This window comes from Protomyctophum parallelum, assembly GCF_964188405.1.
Source record: "Protomyctophum parallelum genome assembly, chromosome: 1".
NCBI classification, from domain to species: Eukaryota; Metazoa; Chordata; class Actinopteri; order Myctophiformes; family Myctophidae; genus Protomyctophum; species Protomyctophum parallelum.
Genome location: NC_139697.1, coordinates 3,525,299 through 3,546,100, shown reverse-complemented (window position 1 = coordinate 3,546,100; position 20,802 = coordinate 3,525,299). Strand labels below are relative to the sequence as shown.

Below are 20,802 nucleotides of genomic sequence, written 5' to 3'. Positions count from 1 at the left end.
GACCCAGTGTGTGTCCAGTGGAAACCTCGTATTAATCTGATCTCAGGTCAGAATGGGATAATAGCACACACACACACTTAGGGTGATCAATGAATGTAAACATCAGATCATTGATTTCACACACACACACACACACACACACACACACACACACACACACACACACACACACACACACACACACACACACACACACACACACACACACACACCTGTGGGTATGCTCTCGCTCCTCTCCCTCTCGAAGCGGGTGAGCATCTCCTCCTGTGTGCACTCTTCCTCCTGCTGCTGCAGCTCCACCATCCTCTTCATCAGAACCTCCACCTCCATGCTGCCCCGTCCACCAGCTGGGGGGGGAGGGGGGGGGGGGGGGGAGGGAGAGAGAGGGGAGGAGAGAGAGAGAGAGAGAGAGAGAGAGAGAGAGAGAGAGAGAGAGAGAGAGAGAGAGAGAGAGAGAGAGAGAGAGAGAGAGAGGGGAGAGGGAGAGGGGAGGAGAGAGAGGGAGAGAGAGAGGGGAGGAGAGAGAGAGAGAGACGGAGGGAGAGAGAGAGAGGGAGAGAGAGAGAGAGAGAGACGGAGGGAGAGAGAGAGAGAGAGAGAGAGAGAGAGAAGGGAGAGAGATAGGGAGAGAGAGATAGGGAGAGAGAGAGGGGTGAAGGGAGAGAGAGATAGGGAGAGAGAGGGAGTTGGAAAAAGCAGTTTCTTTCATTAAAAAACGGAAAGTGTTTTATCCATTTAAAATAGTGAAAGCGTAAACATACAATCACCTCCTCCACAAACTAAATGCTACACATCTATCTACGAGACGGTGGCTCAGGGACTGGGTGGTAACCGCAAGGTTGCCAGTTCGATCCCTGTGGGCTCCCCCAGAGTTAGTGACGAAGTGTCCTTGAGCAAGACACTGAACCCCTGATTGCTCCTGATGTGCTGGTTGGTGCCTTGCATGGTTTCCTCTGCCATCGGTGTATGAATGTGTGTGTGAATGGGTGAATGTAATGCACAATCTATGTAAAGCGCCTTGGATAAAGGCGCTATATAAATGCACCATTTTACCAGCGGTCAGCTGGTATGACCAGAGGCCCGTGGTTACCTTCTCCTGCCACTTGGGGCCGCCAAAACACTCCGGTGCAGGTTTAAAACCTTACCCCAGTGGTTCTCAAACATCTCCTTCTCAAGGACCCCCAAAAGCCAATCCAAGTAGTTTAGCAACCGTTGATATGCTGGGCAAGCTTTCTTCACCTCATAGCCGTCAGGGTTATTGTGCATGGCTTTGTGTTGTTGAGCACATACACATCTTAACACCCCCATCGCCCAGGACAGAGTTCTTTGTCCTTTCCATTAGTAACGCCCGATGCCAAGACGAAATTGTTCTCCCCCTGTTTTTGCCACAGCATGTTTTTAAACTATTAGTTCATTATTGCTGGGGACCCCTAGAACAACCTTTAAGGACCCCAGGGGGTCCGCGCCCAGAGAAACAGGCGCCTTTACACCCACGATTAAAAACAACAACAGAAAATAAGCCCCGCCCACCAAACCAACCAAGCTCACCTCTTGTCTGCTGTCCTCGTGGGCGGGGCTGTGGTGGGGGCTGCGGGGCACGTGATTGGGTGAGGGCGGGTGGAAGGCGTTGGCCCCCACGTGGTCGGGCTCCGGGTGAGGCCACACCCCAGACGAAGGACGACAGCGATGTGGGCGTGGGCCATGAGGATGACGGCGTGGATCAGCTCGGCCAATGACCAGCGAGACTCCGCCCCGGGACATACCAACTCCTGTGGGTTTAGGGGGGGGGGGGGGGGGGGGGGGGGGGGAGGAGGGAGTGTTAAAATAAATGGTAAATGGTGCATTTATATAGCGCCTTTATCCAAGGAGCTTTACAGAGATTGTGCATTACATTCATCTACCCATTCACACACACATTCATACACCGATGGCAGCGGAAACCATGCAAGGCACCAACCAGCACATCAGGAGCAATTAGGGGTTCAGTGTCTTGCTCAAGGACACTTTGACAGTAACTCTGGGGGAGCCCACAGGGTTCGAACTGGCAACCTTGCGGATACCATCCGGGCACTCTACCGCTGAGCCACCGGCGCCCCCTAGTGGTCAGTCTACCCCTCTCCGGTGGTGAGGTGACCACCGCTCCGGTGGTGAGGTGACCACCGCTCCGGTGATGTTCTGCTGGGTGCGGTCTAGTGCGGTGGTACAGTACCTGTATGTTCTGCTGGGTGCGGTCCAGTGCGGTGGTTCAGTACCTGTATGTTGTTCTGGGCGCGGTGCGGTCCAGTGCGGTGGTTCAGTACCTGTATGTTCTGCTGGGTGCGGTGCGGTCCAGTGCAGTGGTACCGTACCTGTATGTTCTGCTGGGTGATGAGCGGTCCAGTGCGGTGGTTCAGTACCTGTATGTTCTGCTGGGTGATGAGCGGTCCAGTGCGGTGGTTCAGTACCTGTATGTTCTGCTGGGTGATGAGCGGTCCAGTGCGGTGGTTCAGTACCTGTATGTTCTGCTGGGTGCGGTGCGGTCCGGTGCGGTGGTTCAGTACCTGTATGTTCTGCTGGGTGATGAGCCAGGGCCGGTGGGTGCGGTGCGGTCCAGTGCGGTGGTTCAGTACCTGTATGTTCTGCTGGGTGATGAGCCAGGGCCTGTGTGGTGCGGTGCGGTCCAGTGCGGTGGTTCAGTACCTGTATGTTCTGCTGGGTGATGAGCCAGGGCCTGTGTGGTGCGGTGCGGTCCAGTGCGGTGGTACCAGTACCTGTATGTTCTGCTGGGTGATGAGCCAGGGCCGGTGCGGTGGTTCAGTACCTGTATGTTCTGCTGGGTGATGAGCGGTCCAGTGCGGTGGTTCAGTACCTGTATGTTCTGCTGGGTGATGAGCGGTCCAGTGCGGTGGTTCAGTACCTGTATGTTCTGCTGGGTGCGGTGCGGTCCAGTGCGGTGGTTCAGTACCTGTATGTTCTGCTGGGTGATGAGCGGTCCGGTGCGGTGGTTCAGTACCTGTATGTTCTGCTGGGTGATGAGCCAGGGCCTGTGTGGTGTGGTGCGGTCCGGTGCGGTGGTTCAGTACCTGTATGTTCTGCTGGGTGATGAGCCAGGGCCTGTGTGTGCGGTGCGGTCCAGTGCGGTGGTTCAGTACCTGTATGTTCTGCTGGGTGATGAGCCAGGGCCTGTGTGGTGCGGTGCGGTCCAGTGCGGTGGTACCAGTACCTGTATGTTCTGCTGGGTGATGAGCCAGGGCCGGTGCGGTGGTTCAGTACCTGTATGTTCTGCTGGGTGATGAGCCAGGGCCTGTGTGTGCGGTGCGGTCCAGTGCGGTGGTACCAGTACCTGTATGTTCTGCTGGGTGCGGTGCGGTCCAGTGCGGTGGTACTGTACCTGTATGTTCTGCTGGGTGCGGTGCGGTCCAGTGCGGTGGTACCTGTATGTTCTGCTGGGTGCGGTGCGGTCCAGTGCAGTGGTACCGTACCTGTATGTTCTGCTGGGTGATGAGCCAGGGCCGGTGGGCCAGCAGCATGTTGAGCGGGCCCAGACTGCTCAGCTTGGGGGGGACGTGCTCCAGACTCCTCAGCCAGCTCTCGTCTCCGCCGGCCTCCAGGAAGCTGGCGCTGTGCTGCTGGATGAGGTAGGAGCACTGGTGACGCGCTGCCGCCTGGGCACGCACACACACACACACACACACACACACATACACACACACACACACACACACAGAGGAGAGACAGAACATGTTAAGAGCATGTTAGGAGCACTGGTGACGCGCTGCCGCCTGGGCACGCACACACACACGCACACCACAACACACACACACACACACACACACACACAGAGGAGAGACGGAACATGTTAAGAGCATGTTAGGAGCACTGGTGACGCGCTGCCGCCTGGGCGCGCACGCACACACCACACACGCACACCACACACACACGCACACACACACACACACACCACACACCACACACACACAGAGGAGAGACAGAACATGTTAGAGCATGTTAGGAGTACTGGTGACGCGCTGCCGCCTGGGCGCGCACGCACACATGCACACACCACACACCACACACACGCACACACGCACACACACACACACAGAGGAGAGACAGCACATGTTAAGAGCATGTTAGGAGTACTGGTGACGCGCTGCCGCCTGGGCGCGCACGCACACACCACACACACACCACACACCACACACACACACACCACGCACACGCACACACACACACAGAGGAGAGACAGAACATGTTAGAGCAGGTAGGAGTACTGGTGACGCGCTGCCGCCTGGGCACGCACACACACACCACACACACACACACACACACAGTCACACACACAGTCACACACACACACACACACACACCACACACACACACACCACGCACACGCACACACACACACAGAGGAGAGACAGAACATGTTAGAGCAGGTAGGAGTACTGGTGACGCTCTACTGCCTGAACAAAGTGAAGAGAAAAGAACATGTTCGCTACAGGGCTGTCATACTGTTTCCCAAACACGTGGACAGAAAATAAATTACGTCATTATGTCGCTTAATCATGTCCTCAAACCAAATCCAAATCCACGGGGTGTATAGGCGTAAGTTCCGACATGATACCAACAGTCCGACATCACCGCGTCTTTAATAACACAGCCTAGGAAGGTCGGACGGCAGACAGACTACACTACAGTACCCGAGAAATGTTCACTTTGAGCTGCGTCCAACGCATCCACTTCCATTTCCGTCGGCCTTACCGTTGACAGTTCTTTTTTGGGGGGGGTACTACTGTATGTTTATTTTATTTATCTTGCTGAAATCCGATGCTCAACACAGCCCGACTATATATTTTGGGCCCGGCCCAAAAACGTCGGGTCGGGTTCGGACTTCGGGCAGAATTTGAGAACTCTAATATCTCGTCAATGGCAGTGATTGTGTGTAATTGTACAGTACTATAAAGTAAATGTACTTGATACTAAAAGACACTGCATATTGTAAATGTGGCACGTGGCCGTCTCAAGCCGGGACTACAGGTGGTAGGGTATTCTAGGGGTATTCTGTATTCTACTAGGGGACTACAGGTGGTAGGGGTATTCTAGGGGTATTCTGTATTCTACTAGGGGACTACAGGTGGTAGGGGTATTCTAGGGGTATTCTGTATTCTACTAGGGGACTACAGGTGGTAGGGGTATTCTAGGGGTATTCTGTATTCTACTAGGGGACTACAGGTGGTAGGGGTATTCTAGGGGTATTCTAGGGGTATTCTGTATTCTACTAGGGGACTACAGGTGGTAGGGGTATTCTAGGGGTATTCTAGGGGTATTCTGTATTCGTCACACAGTTCAGATATTTCCCTTCTCGTCAAGATAATTACACCTACTGTACCAGCAGCTGCAGCTTGACAGTAAACACCTGTGCAGCACCGTCACCATATTTCCATAACATTTCAAAGTATTTGAAAAAGGCGGAAAATAAAGTCGCTTTCTTCATATTATTCTGCCAGTACATTTCTCAGTAGTATTTGAATAAAAAAGTCCACTATTCCATCAGTGTCATGTCCAGGGGGTGAACTCGTACTGTACATCAAGCTGCCTCACGCTACAGAAACAGGAGATAGTTTCCATCCCCTATAAGGAATTGCATTTTATAGCGCTTTTCCAAGTGCTCAAAGCGCTTTGCAATGGTTCATTCATTCATACATTGGGAGGTGAACCTTTACAATGGTTCATTCATTCATACATTGGGAGGTGAACCTTTACAATGGTTCATTCATTCATACATTGGGAGGTGAAGCGGCGAACAGTCGACGCCAGCGTCCTCACTTCCCCACATTCACACACCGACGGTGGCGAGCTCACACCGACCGACTCACTGGAGGCAACGTGGGGTTCAGTGTCTTCTTGCCCAAGGACACTTCAACGTAGGGTTCAGTGTCTTCTTGCCCAAGGACACTTCAACGTAGGGTTCAGTGTCTTCTTGCCCAAGGACACTTCAACGTAGGGTTCAGTGTCTTCTTGCCCAAGGACACTTCAACGTAGGGTTCAGTGTCTTCTTGCCCAAGGACACTTCAACGTAGGGTTCAGTGTCTTCTTGCCCAAGGACACTTCAACGTAGGGTTCAGTGTCTTCTTGCCCAAGGACACTTCAACGTAGGGTTCAGTGTCTTCTTGCCCAAGGACACTTCAACGTAGGGTTCAGTGTCTTCTTGCCCAAGGACACTTCAACGTGGGGTTCAGTGTCTTCTTGCCCAAGGACACTTCAACGTGGGGTTCAGTGTCGTCTTGCCCAAGGACACTTCAACGTGGGGTTCAGTGTCTTCTTGCCCAAGGACACTTCAACGTGGGGTTCAGTGTCGTCTTGCCCAAGGACACTTCAACGTGGGGTTCAGTGTCTTCTTGCCCAAGGACACTTCGACATGTTGGACAGGAGGAGGAGCCGGGATTCGAACCGCCGACCCACAGGGATCATTGGACGAACCTGCTCTACCTCCAGAGCCACAGCCGCCCGGCTACGGGCCTCATGGCTCAGCTCTTACTTATTCGCAACATGGAGGTTGGAAATGTTTAGTAAATAGACAGAAACACTCGAGTCAGTGGAAAACTGACACAATAATGCTGTGGGCAGAAACAAAAAAGGTTTTTTTCCCCCAGATAATGCCCTGAAATAGGATACACCCCCACAGTCAACGTGACATCTGAAACGGTCTCCTATGCTCTGACCAACACCCTTCACCCACCACCTCCTCTGGTAGACGCTACAGAGCGTGTCGTTGCAAGAGCAACCGCCTCAAACTTTCTTTTGTTCCCACTTCAATTGTTCTACTAAACAACCGCCACATAGTTCATAGTTCTTAGTGGGGAAGGGACTTCTTGACCTTCATCAGTTATTTATTGCACTTTACTGTGATTGTGTACTATAAACTGTGAATACTTTAGCACTTTTTTATATTATATACCTTTCTTATTGCAACTTGCACTTCTTTTGTGATACTCTTGTGACTTGTACTTTGCTGCTACTGTGTATTGTCTTTTTTGTATTGTCTGTCTGTTTTAAAAAGCGTTGATGTATGTACTAATGCACTTTTGCCCAAGACAAATTTCCCCTTGTGGGACAATAAAGTATATCTAATCTCATCTCATCATCATCATCATCTTTGCAGGATTGTTTTGTGCAAGCTTTGCAGTTTGTAGGAAAGTAACATAAATGACTACCCTTTGTCAGCCTTCTGATTGGTCCCCGGACTGACCAACCAGCAGGCTCTCTCTGCCTCGTTCCTGCCTTGTTTATGTTCAATTTGCTAAAACATCATTTTTGTTAAAAAAAAAAAAAAACTAAAAACAAACATGATCTGCCCTGCAGTCACCATGCTGCACCTGTGATGTTCCTTTATACCGACACCAAGTTTAAAATAAGAATTGAGTGAACAGAATATACATACGCTGTATATAACTTGATCACACTTACAGCGTCACACAAAAGCATCAAAAGTAGCAGATCTAGCAAGCTCTAAACGCCACTCGAAACGGCCACGTTTCGAGCTTGTAGATCTGCTATTTTTGACGCTTTTGAATTTGAATCCTGAAAAGTAAACCGTTTTGGACATATCGAAACATAGCTTTTTCAGAAAACTGTCAGGATGTAGAAGACATTTTTAGAATCTGATCTCAGGTCAGAATAGGGTTAACCAACGATATGCAATACTAATTAACCCATTCTGGCCGGGAACCCATTTTGGTGTTAGCACTATGTTATGCTTTAGCTATTGAAAAATAGCAGATCTACAAGCTCATAGCGCGCCACCGAGTGGCGCGATACGAGCTTGTAGGTCTGCTATTTTTGAAAAATCTAAAAAAAAACGACGGTTACACCTTATTGCTCTTTCTATACATCCAGACACTAAGCTATACCCCCCCCCACCCCTAGCGCTGCGATAGAAATCCCTTTATCTTTATTATGTTCCATTATCTTTATTATATGTTTATAAATATGCATTGTTGCTGCTCAGTATCTGTGGACCTCGCCACACGAAAGTGCATTTCGTTGCTTTTATCTGTTCGAGTATATAGTGACAATAAACAGTCATTTCCTTGTTCAACTGATTCTTAAAGTTCAGTGAACTCCCAATCTGCAGCAGACTGGAATATCTTACCATTTCCTTTACTATTGCGGTACTGACTCCACCCCTCGTTGGAACTAAGCGTATATTATATATAGTCGGGTGGAGGTTAGTTAGTTAGTTAGTTAGTTAGTTGTCATGTCAAGGACCCCCAAGTTGACACTCATTAGCCTGCGGACCCCCATTTTGAAAAGATACGCCAACGAAGCCCCACAAGAGAAGATTTTTATGGCTCTGGCAGTGATTTTCACCGGTTTTAACCCATTCTGACCGGGCACCCATTTTGGTGTCAGCATCATGTTATGCTTTAGCTATTGAAAAATAGCTCATATCGCGCCACCGAGTGGCGCGATATGAGCTTGTAGGTCTGCTATTTTTTTTAAATCTAAGAGCGACTGACATTTTTTAGAATCTGATCTCAGGTCAGAATGGGTTCATCAGACCAGTGTGTGTCCGGCGGAAACCTCGTATGAATCTGATCTCAGGTCAGAATGGGTTAATTTGAAAGACCCCCAGGCCTGACCTGAATCAGGCTACGGACCCCCATTTAATGGCATTTCTGTCTCTGGGACCCCCAATGTACAGTACGTATATTGTAAAATCAAAGTAAATTTAACTCTGAGAGTGTACAAATGGAACCAAATCAACACAGCATGGAGAATTGTGGACAAATTCATATCCAACGATAACCTTAATGTTCTAAAGTCTTGGGTCCGAGAGGCTAAATGTCATCAAATGGTGGTTCCGTGGCTCAAATACAGAATAAATAATTGGACCTTGATATGAAGGGTTGAAAACCAATGCTGTAGGCAGGGCGTAAATTTAACCCATTCTGGGCGGGAACACCCTTTTGGTGTTTTAAGCATTAGGTTATCCTTTAGCTATTGAAAAATATCATATCTACAAGCTCATATCTACAAGCTCATAGCTACAAGCTCAAGCACAGAGTGCCGCGCTATGAACTTGTAAGTCTGCTATTTTAGAAAAATCGTGAAATATATATTCTTTGAATATATATATTCTTTCAGAGTGGCGCGATACGAGCTTGTAGGTCTGCTATTTTTGAAAAATCGAAGAGCTACTGACATTTCTAGAATCTGATCTCAGGTCAGAATGGGTTCATCAGACCAGTGTGTGTCCAGTGGAAACCTCGTATGAATCTAATCTCAGGTCAGAATGGGTTAAGAAACACAAACAGTTACAACGGTCTCAGCCCCGACAGCACCAAGGCCTCTATAATACAGTACTGTATGTACGTGTATATATACAGTAGGAATATGTGGGTCATATCGTTTCTAATCTAGTGTCAAATGAAGGTCTGTGTTTACCTTGGGCAACCTCTGGCACGAGCAGCACACTGAACACGCCAAGCAGGCCAAGGCTATTTACATTCTGCAACTCCTCTGGCCTTGTTCCAGCATGTGCACACACACACACACACACACACACACACAGGCACGCACACACACACACACTGGCACATAGTCAGAGCGCCTCTGTTGCTAATTCGAGATCGCACGTGTCGTGCATGCTCGCATTCGTCATTATAATAGCCTGGTATGAACAGGCAAACAGTCAGCTCTCGTTCAAAGCTCACATCACAGCTGTCACTCGATCATGTAGGTTCACACTCTATAACATACGACGAATTAGACCGTTCCTCACCCAGGAATCAGCCCAGCTCCTAATCCAGACAACAGTCTTGTCAAAACTCGACTATTGTAACTCCCTCCTTACTGGCCTACCAGCATGTGCACTTAAGCCTCTCCAGCTGATCCAAAATGCCGCAGCTCGCTTGGTCTTCAACCAGCCAAAATTCTCACATGTCTCCCCCCTGCTCCGCTCCCTCCACTGGCTCCCGGTCGCTGCCCGCACAGAATACAAAACTCTGATGCTGGCATTCAAAGCAACCAAAGGTATGGCTCCCCCATATCTTACAAGTATGATTGAACCCTACAAACCCTCCCGCGCACTCAGATCAGCCAACGCAGGGAAACTGGAAGTACCCTCACTAAAAACGCCGGGACAACGCTCCACACGTCCCAAACTCTTCTCCCTTCTGGCTCCAAAACTGTGGAATGCACTTCCCATTGCAGTCAGAACTGCAGCATCACTCCCAATCTTCCGCCGTAGCCTGAAAACCCACCTTTTCAGACTCCATCATGGCCCATAGCACTTACCCTAACCCCTTAGATAGCATTTCTGTTGGCTTAGATAGCATTTGACACAGACTTATAGCATGTTATGTAGACAGCACTATAATTGTATTGTATATAGTCATAGCACGCCATAGTACATATGTATAGCATAGTAGTAAATATGTATAGTTTATATGTATAGTTTCATTATATAGATATTCCACTGTTACTTTCTTAGCTTACGCATGTTTCATGATATTGATAAATGCTTTTATGTGATGTATTCCCATGCTTTTGTTCTTGCTTAAATGTAAGTCGCTCTGGATTAAGAGCGTCTGCTAAATGCCTAAATTGTAAATCAGCACTCCTATAATAACCTCCCTGCAGACCCCCCCCCCCTCCCCTCCCTCCTCCCCCCCCCCCCCCCCCCCCCCCCATGCCCACTGCAGAGCTCCCCCCCTGCCCCCCCCCCCCCCCCCTGCAGAGTTACCACAGCTCAAAAGGGAAGCTGACAATATGCGAGGACCTCGGCGCTAAGTTCCGCTAACTGCAGGTATTCTGAACTCAGAAGACACTGACTGCAGCCTCATGCTACCCATGAGCTAATGGCGGAAACACAATCCCTGCAAGGGTTAATTAAAGAATGATCGCTACATTGCCAGGATATATCGCCCCGTTCAACCGCCGATCTATTTTGAAGATCTAAAACACACCGTGACCGGGTGTTGACTGAATGGTGCGTGGGTCACTTCACTGTGTTGTCGGATCGCTTGTTGATGTTTCACTAGCTGATGAGAAAGAAGTACAGGCCGGAGCCGGTACTGCAACCGCTAGGCTCCGTGCAATAAGCGCTGTTTGGACCAGAAATGCCGCCTGGGATAGGAGGGGGATTTGGAGTCTAAAGCGACTGAAAGCGTGCGTGTGCGCGAGCATGTGTGTGTGTGTGCACGCACGATCAAGATGGCGCAGTCCAGTCTTATGGCCATCCGAAGCTTAATGCGAGTAGCCTTTCCACTAGATCGGATCAAAACATTTTGTACGCTTCCCGACAATTAACTTAGGCTACGGTGGTGCTTGTGCTTCTGTGAAGGAACGTTTTTATATATATTTTTATCCCACAATTTTGTAACCCATTTTTCACCCCTGTGTCAATCATCTAATGTGATCCTGGGCTCTACACACCCTCCACCAACCTAGTCCCCATATATGGGGGACAAGGGGAGAGCAACGGACTTGAACTCATGCTTCCTTCATGCCTGAGTGTCCAAGTTGCTCCTTTACACCTGACAGGGGGGAGTTTCCCTGGTTGGACGTAGCGCGTGGAAGGAACACGTTATTCCAACCAGTTCCTTTCCCCTCCATCAGGCGCCCCGGCTGGCCAGGGGGAGGCAGTTTAGAGACCAGGATTACTGCATGTTTTTTGTGAGGGTAGCTACCCTAGGGGACACGGGGAGAACATGTGAGGGTACCTACCCTAGGGGACACGGGGAGAACATGTGAGGGTCCCTACCCTAGGGGACACGGGGAGAACATGTGAGGGTACCTACCCTATAGGGGACACGGGGAGAACATGTGAGGGTACCTACCCTATAGGGGACACGGGGAGAACATGTGAGGGTACCTACCCTATAGGGAACACGGGGAGAACATGCAAACTCCACACAGAAAGGCCCTTTCTCCAACCCCGCCTTCGGGTATATGGGCTATAGAACAAGGTAAGGGGACCTTCTAGCTGTGAGGCGACAGACGGCACTACAGACCATGCCACCGCGCCCCCCTGAAACGTACGTTTTTAATCATGCGCCCGCTACGGATTCCATCACGCCATTTATAGAAGCCAAGAGTTCACACGAGCTCATTACTCCCAATGTGGCCTTCCTAACGCGACAGCAGCTGCAGGAAAAAAACACACGGCGTGCCCATTAATGTAGGTCACGGTCTGACGCTGGATCGCACCTGGATGAAAAGGGCACTCAGGAATATGACACGGAATACTAACCCCTTCTGGGCGGGGAACCCCTTTTGGTGTTTTAAAAGCATTACGTCATACTTTAGCTATTGGAAAAATAGCAGATCTACAAGCTAGGTCTGCTATTTTTGAAAAATCGTGGAAATGTGGCGCAAAACCTTTGGAATATATATTCTTTCAGAGCGACCGTAGTTCTGTCAGGTTCTCCTCCAGACTGTGGAACCATTGGCGAACTTGTCTGTATGTTTGAAACCGAATATGGTGGAACTCTTTTTATTGTATATTTCTTTCTATATTATTATCTTCTTATCTATTGTGTTGCTGTTCTGTACTGTGATATGGATTCCCCTGAGTCTGCAATAAAGAATCAATCAATCAATCGACCGATTATAACTCAAATCTTTGCTTCTGGGCGGGGGTCCCTGGAACAACATATTTTCAGATGGGGATGTCGGCGGCCTATTACATATAATTTTTGGTGTCCTTGACATGAAATATTGAGCGATATAAGCCTAGAAACATGAGGTATTTCAGAAAACGGTCAGGATTTAGAAGACACATTGTTTTATTTTGACGTCAGGCCTGAATGCGCTAATATAGGGAGCGTGAAATAGGGCAGCATGAGCCTGATGAGAAAACAATGGGCATCACACTGTGAGATGATTGCAATCGTGACAAGAATTGTTGCTTCGTTTAATTTTTTTTTTTTTTTTTGGTACAGCCTCGTAATTCATTCAATACAGCAGGGGGAGAAAATTGGCAACGGCTTTAGAATCTGCACGGTTTTGGATAATCCTCTCGCTGTCGCAATTAATTAATTTTGCCGGGGCCTATGAGACACAGACCGAGTAGAAAGAAATTGCGCCCTTTGTTTCATGATTATTAGTGAGGACGTATTATATGAAGATAGGTTGAAAAGTGGTGAAGTGGTCCTTTAAAGGGACACTTCACCCTTTTTGCAAAAAAATATATGTTAATGACGTTTAGAAGCTTTAGAACACTTTCCTGGGGGTATTTATGTGTGTAAATGTGGTTTTAGATATTTTAGATTGTAGCAGTGAGCCTGTTGTCTCTGATGTCATGGACACTGGTCTCACTACCTTCCTGGACTACAATTCCCATAATTCTTTGGTGCACTGTTCCTCATTGTGGATAGGGTGAGAGCTGTCTTACTGAGATAACATGTAGTCCAAGGAAGGAAGTGAGCCCAGTGTCCATGACATCAGAGACAACAGGCTCACTGCTACAATCTAAAATATCTAAAACCACATATTACACACATAAATACCCCCGGGAAAGTGTTCTAAAGCTTCTAAACGTCATTAACATATATTTTTTTGCAAAAAGGTTGAAGTGTCCCTTTAAGCATTTATTTCATGTTTACATGTTTACGATTTCAGCTCTGAGACTTATTTCAAACATGCTCTAGTAGTATGTGAAGAGAGTCTGCCTGTGCTATTAACTCATTAAAAAGAAATCACACCCGTGTGAACTGAGTGGTGCAACTCCCCTCTCTCTCTCTCTCTCATTAGCAGGCAACAGTGCAGCACTAATACTATCTCTCTCTCTCTGTTTCTGGCAAACAGCGCCCCTACTGGTACCAATAGTCACATACAGGAGGTACATAGGTGAACACGGACATTGCTGTTCCTTGGAGTGGTTGCACCATGCAGGCTCTCAGTCAAATCTGGTCACAAATCTAGTGAGTGGGGAAGAAAGAACTGGCCTAATGACTACATCGAGGATTAAAAAAAACTACATTTTTCAGCAGCTCATCATGACAACAATGTAGTGAAAAAAAACTACATTTTTCAGCAGCTCATCATGACGACAATGTAGTGGAAAAAAAACTACATTTTTCAGCAGCTCACCATGACAACAATGTAGTGAAAAGAAACTACATTTTTCAGCAGCTCATCATGACAACAATGTAGTGAAAAAAAACTACATTTTTCAGCAGCTCATCATGACAACAATGTAGTGAAAAAAAACTACATTTTTCAGCAGCTCACCATGACAACAATGTAGTGGGAAAAAAACTACATTTTTCAGCAGCTCACCATGACAACAATGTAGTGAAAAAAAAACTAAATTTTTCAGCAGCTCACCATGACAACAATGTAGTGAAAAAAAACTACATTTTTCAGCAGCTCACCATGACAACAATGTAGTGAAAAGAAAACTACATTTTTCAGCAGCTCACCATGACAACAATGTAGTGAAAAAAAACTACATTTTTCAGCAGCTCACCATGACAACAATGTAGTGAAAAAAAACTACATTTTTCAGCAGCTCACCATGACAACAATGTAGTGAAAAGAAAACTACATTTTTCAGCAGCTCACCATGACAACAATGTAGTGAAAAAAAAACTAAATTTTTCAGCAGCTCACCATGACAACAATGTAGTGAAAAAAAACTACATTTTTCAGCAGCTCACCATGACAACAATGTAGTGAAAAGAAAACTACATTTTTCAGCAGCTCATCATGACCAACAATGTAGTGAAAAAAAAACTACATTTTTCAGCAGCTCACCATGACGACAATGTAGTGCCTCCAGTGGCGAGGCAGGGGGCCGTCCATCTCCAGCAAGGCATGCTGGGTAGACAGGAAGCAGCTGAGGTAGGCCGGGTGCAGCGCCATCACCATGGTGATGTGGTCCAGACGACCCAATGAGAGGAAGGCCTCCATCAGCACGCCGTGGTCAGGCCCCTCCTTCAGGATCTGGAAGAAAGAAAAACATGGTCAGGCCCCTCCTTAAGGATCTGGAAGAAAGAAAAACGTGGTCAGGCCCCTCCTTCAGGATCTGGAAGAAAGAAAAACATGGTCAGGCCCCTCCTTAAGGATCTGGAAGAAAGAAAAACATGGTCAGGCCCCTCCTTCAGGATCTGGAAGAAAGAAAAACATGGTCAGGCCCCTCCTTAAGGATCTGGAAGAAAGAAAAACATGGTCAGGCCCCTCCTTCAGGATCTGGAAGAAAGAAAAACATGGTCAGGAACCCTTCTTAAGGATCTGGAAGAAAGAAAAACGTGGTCAGGCCCCTCCTTCAGGATCTGGAAGAAAGAAAAACGTGGTCAGGCCCCTGCTTAAGGATCTGGAAGAAAGAAAAACGTGGTCAGGCCCCTCCTTAAGGATCTGGAAGAAAGAAAAACATGGTCAGGACCCTCCTTCAGGATCTGGAAGAAAGAAAAACATGGTCAGGCCCCTCCTTAAGGATCTGGAAGAAAAGAAAAACATGGTCAGGCCCCTCCTTAAGGATCTGGAAGAAAAGAAAAACATGGTCAGGCCCCTCCTTAAGGATCTGGAAGAAAGAAAAACGTGGTCAGGCCCCTCCTTAAGGATCTGGAAGAAAGAAAAACGTGGTCAGGCCCCTCCTTCAGGATCTGGAAGAGAAAACATTCAGGTTTGGACGCGTTGTTGACATAACTCCCACACTCATCCAGTGCCACAGGTGGATACCAGCTTTGGACCCGAGATCAGATTCATACGAGGTTTCCACTAGGACACACACACTGGTCTGATTAACACATTCTGACCTGAGATCAGATTCTAAAAATGTCAGTCGTTCTTCGATTTTTCAAAAATAGCAGACCTACAAGCTCATAGCGCGCCACTCGGTGGCGCGATAATGAGCTTGTAGATCTGCTATTTTTCAATAGCTTAAAGCATAACATGATGCCAACACCAAAATGGGTTCCCGTTCAGAATGGGGGGGCGGCGGTGGCTCAGGGGTAGAGTGCCTGGATGGTAACCGTAAGGTTGCCAGTTCGAACCCGGGCTCCCCCAGAGTTACTGTCGAAGTGTCCTTGAGCAAGACACTGAACCCCTAATTGCTCCCGATGTGCTAGTTGGTGCCTTGCATGGTTTCCGCTGCCATCGGTGTATGAATGTGTGTGTGAATGTAATGCACAATCTCTGTAAAGCGCCTTGGATAAAGGCGCTATATAAATGCACCATTTACCATTTAGAATGGGTTAAAAATAAAAGAAAGAATTTGTAATAAAATTGTGCATGTAATTTTAAATACGTACAGTCTCAGTCATGCCTTTCTCTCTCTCTCTCTCTCTCTCTCTCTCTCTCTCTCTCTCTCTCTCTCTCTCTATCAGACCAGTGTGTGTCCAGTGGAAACCTCGTATGTGAATCTGATCTCAGGTCAGAATGGGTTAAGTGTCCGTTGGCACAGAGCTCAGCAAATATTTGTCTTTGCTTTTTCGGATTTGTCATAGTTTGCACCTCTCTGGAAAAGCCTGAATCCATGCCGTTGTTTTGGGGTCAAACACCAACCCTAGTCCGTTCCTGGGCTTCACGATTACTCAGTGAATGTGTTGTTTTGGGGTCAAACACCAACCCTAGTCCGTTCCTGGGCTTCACGATTACCCAGTGAATGTGTTGTTTTGGGGTCAAACACCAACCCTAGTCCGTTCCTGGGCTTCACGATTACTCAGTGAATGTGTTGTTTTGGGGTCAAACACCAACCCTAGTCCGTTCCTGGGCTTCACGATTACCCAGTGAATGTGTTGTTTTGGGGTCAAACACCAACCCTAGTCCGTTCCTGGGCTTCACGATTACCCAGTGAATGTGTTGTTTTGGGGTCAAACACCAACCCTAGTCCGTTCCTGGGCTTCACGATTACTCAGTGAATGTGTTGTTTTGGGGTCAAACACCAACCCTAGTCCGTTCCTGGGCTTCACGATTACCCAGTGAATGTGTTGTTTTGGGGTCAAACACCAACCCTAGTCCGTTCCTGGGCTTCACGATTACCCAGTGAATGTGTTGTTTTGGGGTCAAACACCAACCCTAGTCCGTTCCTGGGCTTCACGATTACTCAGTGAATGTGTTGTTTTGGGGTCAAACACCAACCCTAGTCCGTTCCTGGGCTTCACGATTACCCAGTGAATGTGTTGTTTTGGGGTCAAACACCAACCCTAGTCCGTTCCTGGGCTTCACGATTACTCAGTGAATGTGTTGTTTTGGGGTCAAACACCAACCCTAGTCCGTTCCTGGGCTTCACGATTACCCAGTGAATGTGTTGTTTTGGGGTCAAACACCAACCCTAGTCCGTTCCTGGGCTTCACGATTACCCAGTGAATGTGTTGTTTTGGGGTCAAACACCAACCCTAGTCCGTTCCTGGGCTTCACGATTACTCAGTGAATGTGTCAGTGACAATGTAGTCAGGACTAAGCAAGGATGAGGTCATCATTTGGGTTGGATTTTTACAAATAGCTGATCCAATCCTCACTTTGCAAGAATGTTCGCCTATTATTATTATTATGACAAGAACAGGGGCACTAGGCAGAGATGGGCATGCATTTGAAATACATGTCGTTTAAATACTTTTTTTATTTTCATTTTTAACCCATTCTGGGCGGAAACCCCTTTTGGTGTTTTAAGCATTATGTTATACTTTAGCTAATGGAAAAAATAGCAGATCTACAAGCTCATAGTGCGGCACCGAGTGTCGCCCTAAGAGCTTGTAGATCTGCTATTTTTGTAAAAAATCGTGAAAATGTGGCGCAAATTTGGAATATATATTCTTTCAGAGCGAAACATTTTTAACTCAAATCTTTGCTTCGGGGGGGGGGGGGGGGTCCCTGGAACAACATATTTTGAGATGGGGGTCGGTGGCCAATTACACAACATGTTTAGGGTCCTTGACATGAAATAGTTTGAGCACCATTGACAGAAATATAGGTTTTTCAAGAAAACGGTCAGGATTTAGTTCAAGGCACTCGGGTCTACAGTAAATGGGTTAACCCATTCTGACCGGGCACCGATTTTGGTGTCAGCATCATGTTATGCTTTAGCTATTTAAAAATAGCAGATCTACAAGCTCATATCGCGCCACCGAGTGGCGCGATATGAGCTTGTAGGTCTGCTATTTTTTGAAAAATCGAAGAACGACTGACATTTTTAGAATCTGATCTCAGGTCAGAATGGGTTCATCAGACCAGTGTGTGTCCGGCGGAAACCTCGTATGAATCTGATCTCAGGTCAGAATGGGTTAAAATACAGAAAATAGGTATTTCGTACACATGTATTATTTCGAACACATGCCCTACTACACTAGGGTCCATGTGGTTATGAAGAATGACCCAGATAAACCAAGCCAATGCTTTCACAGTCACAGTTCTTATCAGGTTTGACAGCTGGTGATCTTTGGAGTCGTGTCTTTCGATAATGAGAGTGACAGGTTTGAGACGAGGCGAAGGAGCCACGCAGCACTGCTGCTCGTAAACAACAAAAGCCAGTTATGGTGGAGGCGTGGAACACCTCTTAACCCATTAACCTCTGTTAGCGATCACGCCACCACCAGTCATTTATTGTCAATTATCTCCATGAGAAGGAGAGAGGTGGGGGAGTTAGCTGTTTCACCAAGAAGGAGAAAGGCGGAGTTAGCTGTTTCAGCAGACAGTTTGAGGAGGAGAGAGGTGGTGGAGTTAGCTGTTTCAGCAGACAGTTTGAGAAGGAGAGAGGTGGTGGAGTTAGCTGTTTCAGCAGACAGTTTGAGAAGGAGAGAGGTGGTGGAGTTAGCTGTTTCAGCAGACAGTTTGAGAAGGAGAGAGGTGGGGGAGTTAGCTGTTTCAGCAGACAGTTTGAGAAGGAGAGAGGTGGTGGAGTTAGCTGTTTCAGCAGACAGTTTGAGGGTCCAAATGGACTTAAGCACTTTTTACTACTTTCGAAACAACACACAGACGTAAAGGGTGTTCAATAGCACTGATTTCTGGAGAAAAAGAAAAATCTAAAATCTCTAAAATAGAGTTATGAGGTTTCCTCCAGACCTCCTTTTGGTGTTTTAAGCATTATGTTATACTTTAGCCATTGGAAAATAGCAGATCTAACAAGCTCATAGTGCCGCGCTATGAGCTTGTAGGTCTGCTATTTTAGGAAAAATCGTGAAAACGTGGCACAAATCTTTGAATGTATATTCTTTCAGAGCGAACGTTTTTAACTCAAATCTTTGCTCCTGGTCGGTTCCTGGAACTACATATTTTCAGATGGGGGTCGGTGGCCATGTCATCCTTGACATGAAATATTGAACACTACACCACCGATTTCAGAAAACTGTCAGGATTCGGAAGATATATTTTTATATTTCGACGTCAGGCCAAAAAATGACTATTGTAATTTGTCGCCGAAGCTCCCGACAAATTCATCAAGAACTGCAAGTCTGCAACATTCACATGATCGTTGGCAAAGTTTCAGTGGCAGCTACGAACCGGGGACACGCACACACACACACACACACACACACACACACACACACACACACACACACACACACACACACACACACACACACACACACACACACACACACACACACACACACACACACACACACACACACACACACACACACACACACACACACACACACACACACACACACACACACACACACACTCCTGACTGTGCAAAACATCAGCGGGTGAGCACATTCATTGAAATTCACTTAAAGTGTTACGTAACGCCCTGCCAGTCATTTTAATTAAAACAGTTGGCACGGGGCATATCACGTGGCACAGACAGTAGCCCAGCTACATTAACCCATTCTGACCTGAGATCAGATTCATACGAGGTTTCCACTGGACACACACTGGTCTGATTAACCCATTCTGACCTGAGATCAGATTCTAAAAATGTCAGTCGTTCTTCGATTTTTCAAAAATAGCAGACCTACAAGCTCGTATCGCGCCACTCGGTGGCGCGCTATGAGCTTGTAGATCTGCTATTTTTCAATAGCTAAAGCATAACATGATGCTGACACCAAAATGGGTTCCCGTTCAGAATGGGTTAACCCATTCTGACCTGAGATCAGATTCTAAAAAAAATTCTTCTACATCCTGACAGTTTTCTGAAAAAGCTAAAAAAGTTTCTGTCAGTGGTTCTTCGATTTTTCAAAAATAGCAGACCTATACAATGAGCTTGTAGATCTGCTATTTTTCAATAGCTAAAGCATAGCATGATGCTAACACCAAAATGGGTTAAGACCTGCCGAGTCTGTGGTGCCCTTGTTGTTTTAAAATTCCTTCTGAAAAGTCACTTTTATAGATATATACTGTATTATAAAAAATACAATAAATTCATTCATATTAATGAAATCAATCAATCGGGGGCATTGAGTCATTTTCCAAATGTTGAGCTTGCAGATTGTCTATTGTGCAATATGACGGCACAGCTAAAAAGTAGAAAGTAGAAAACAGGGCTTAAGTGGTAAATCAATTTTTGTTGATTATAAAAATCTATACAGTGTTTTTCGTTTTTTCAATTTGGGTCACGTCACTGTTTATATGATCGTCCTTCAAAAACATCCATTTAACCCATTCCGGGGTGGGAAGAACACCCTTTTGGTGTTTTAAGCATTCATGTTATACTTTTAATATAAATGCACCATTTATTAGCATATTTTCTTTTTAAATCATGAAAATGTGGCGCAAATCTATATTTTCAAATCTAGAACGGCGAGTGGCCCAGGAAATGAAAAGCAATGCATTTTCCCATAGCCACTTTCTGAAATTATTTATTTAAAGACGGTTACGCCGCGGACAAAGCCAACTCGGATCGTGACAAATCATGACAATGAACACAATGTT

General features: G+C 46.9%; 1 protein-coding gene across 1 annotated transcript in view; it reads right to left on the bottom strand.

Moving 5' to 3' along the window:
- The window catches only part of sesn2 (sestrin 2), a 43,841-nt gene that overhangs the window by 7,303 nt on the left and 15,736 nt on the right, over positions 1-20,802 (bottom strand). The window contains 7 exon segments of the mRNA XM_083782611.1: positions 213-330; positions 333-347; positions 1,549-1,657; positions 1,659-1,687; positions 1,689-1,769; positions 3,462-3,644; positions 14,743-14,931. Coding sequence (XP_083638737.1) covers positions 213-330; positions 333-347; positions 1,549-1,657; positions 1,659-1,687; positions 1,689-1,769; positions 3,462-3,644; positions 14,743-14,931 — 724 coding nt within the window.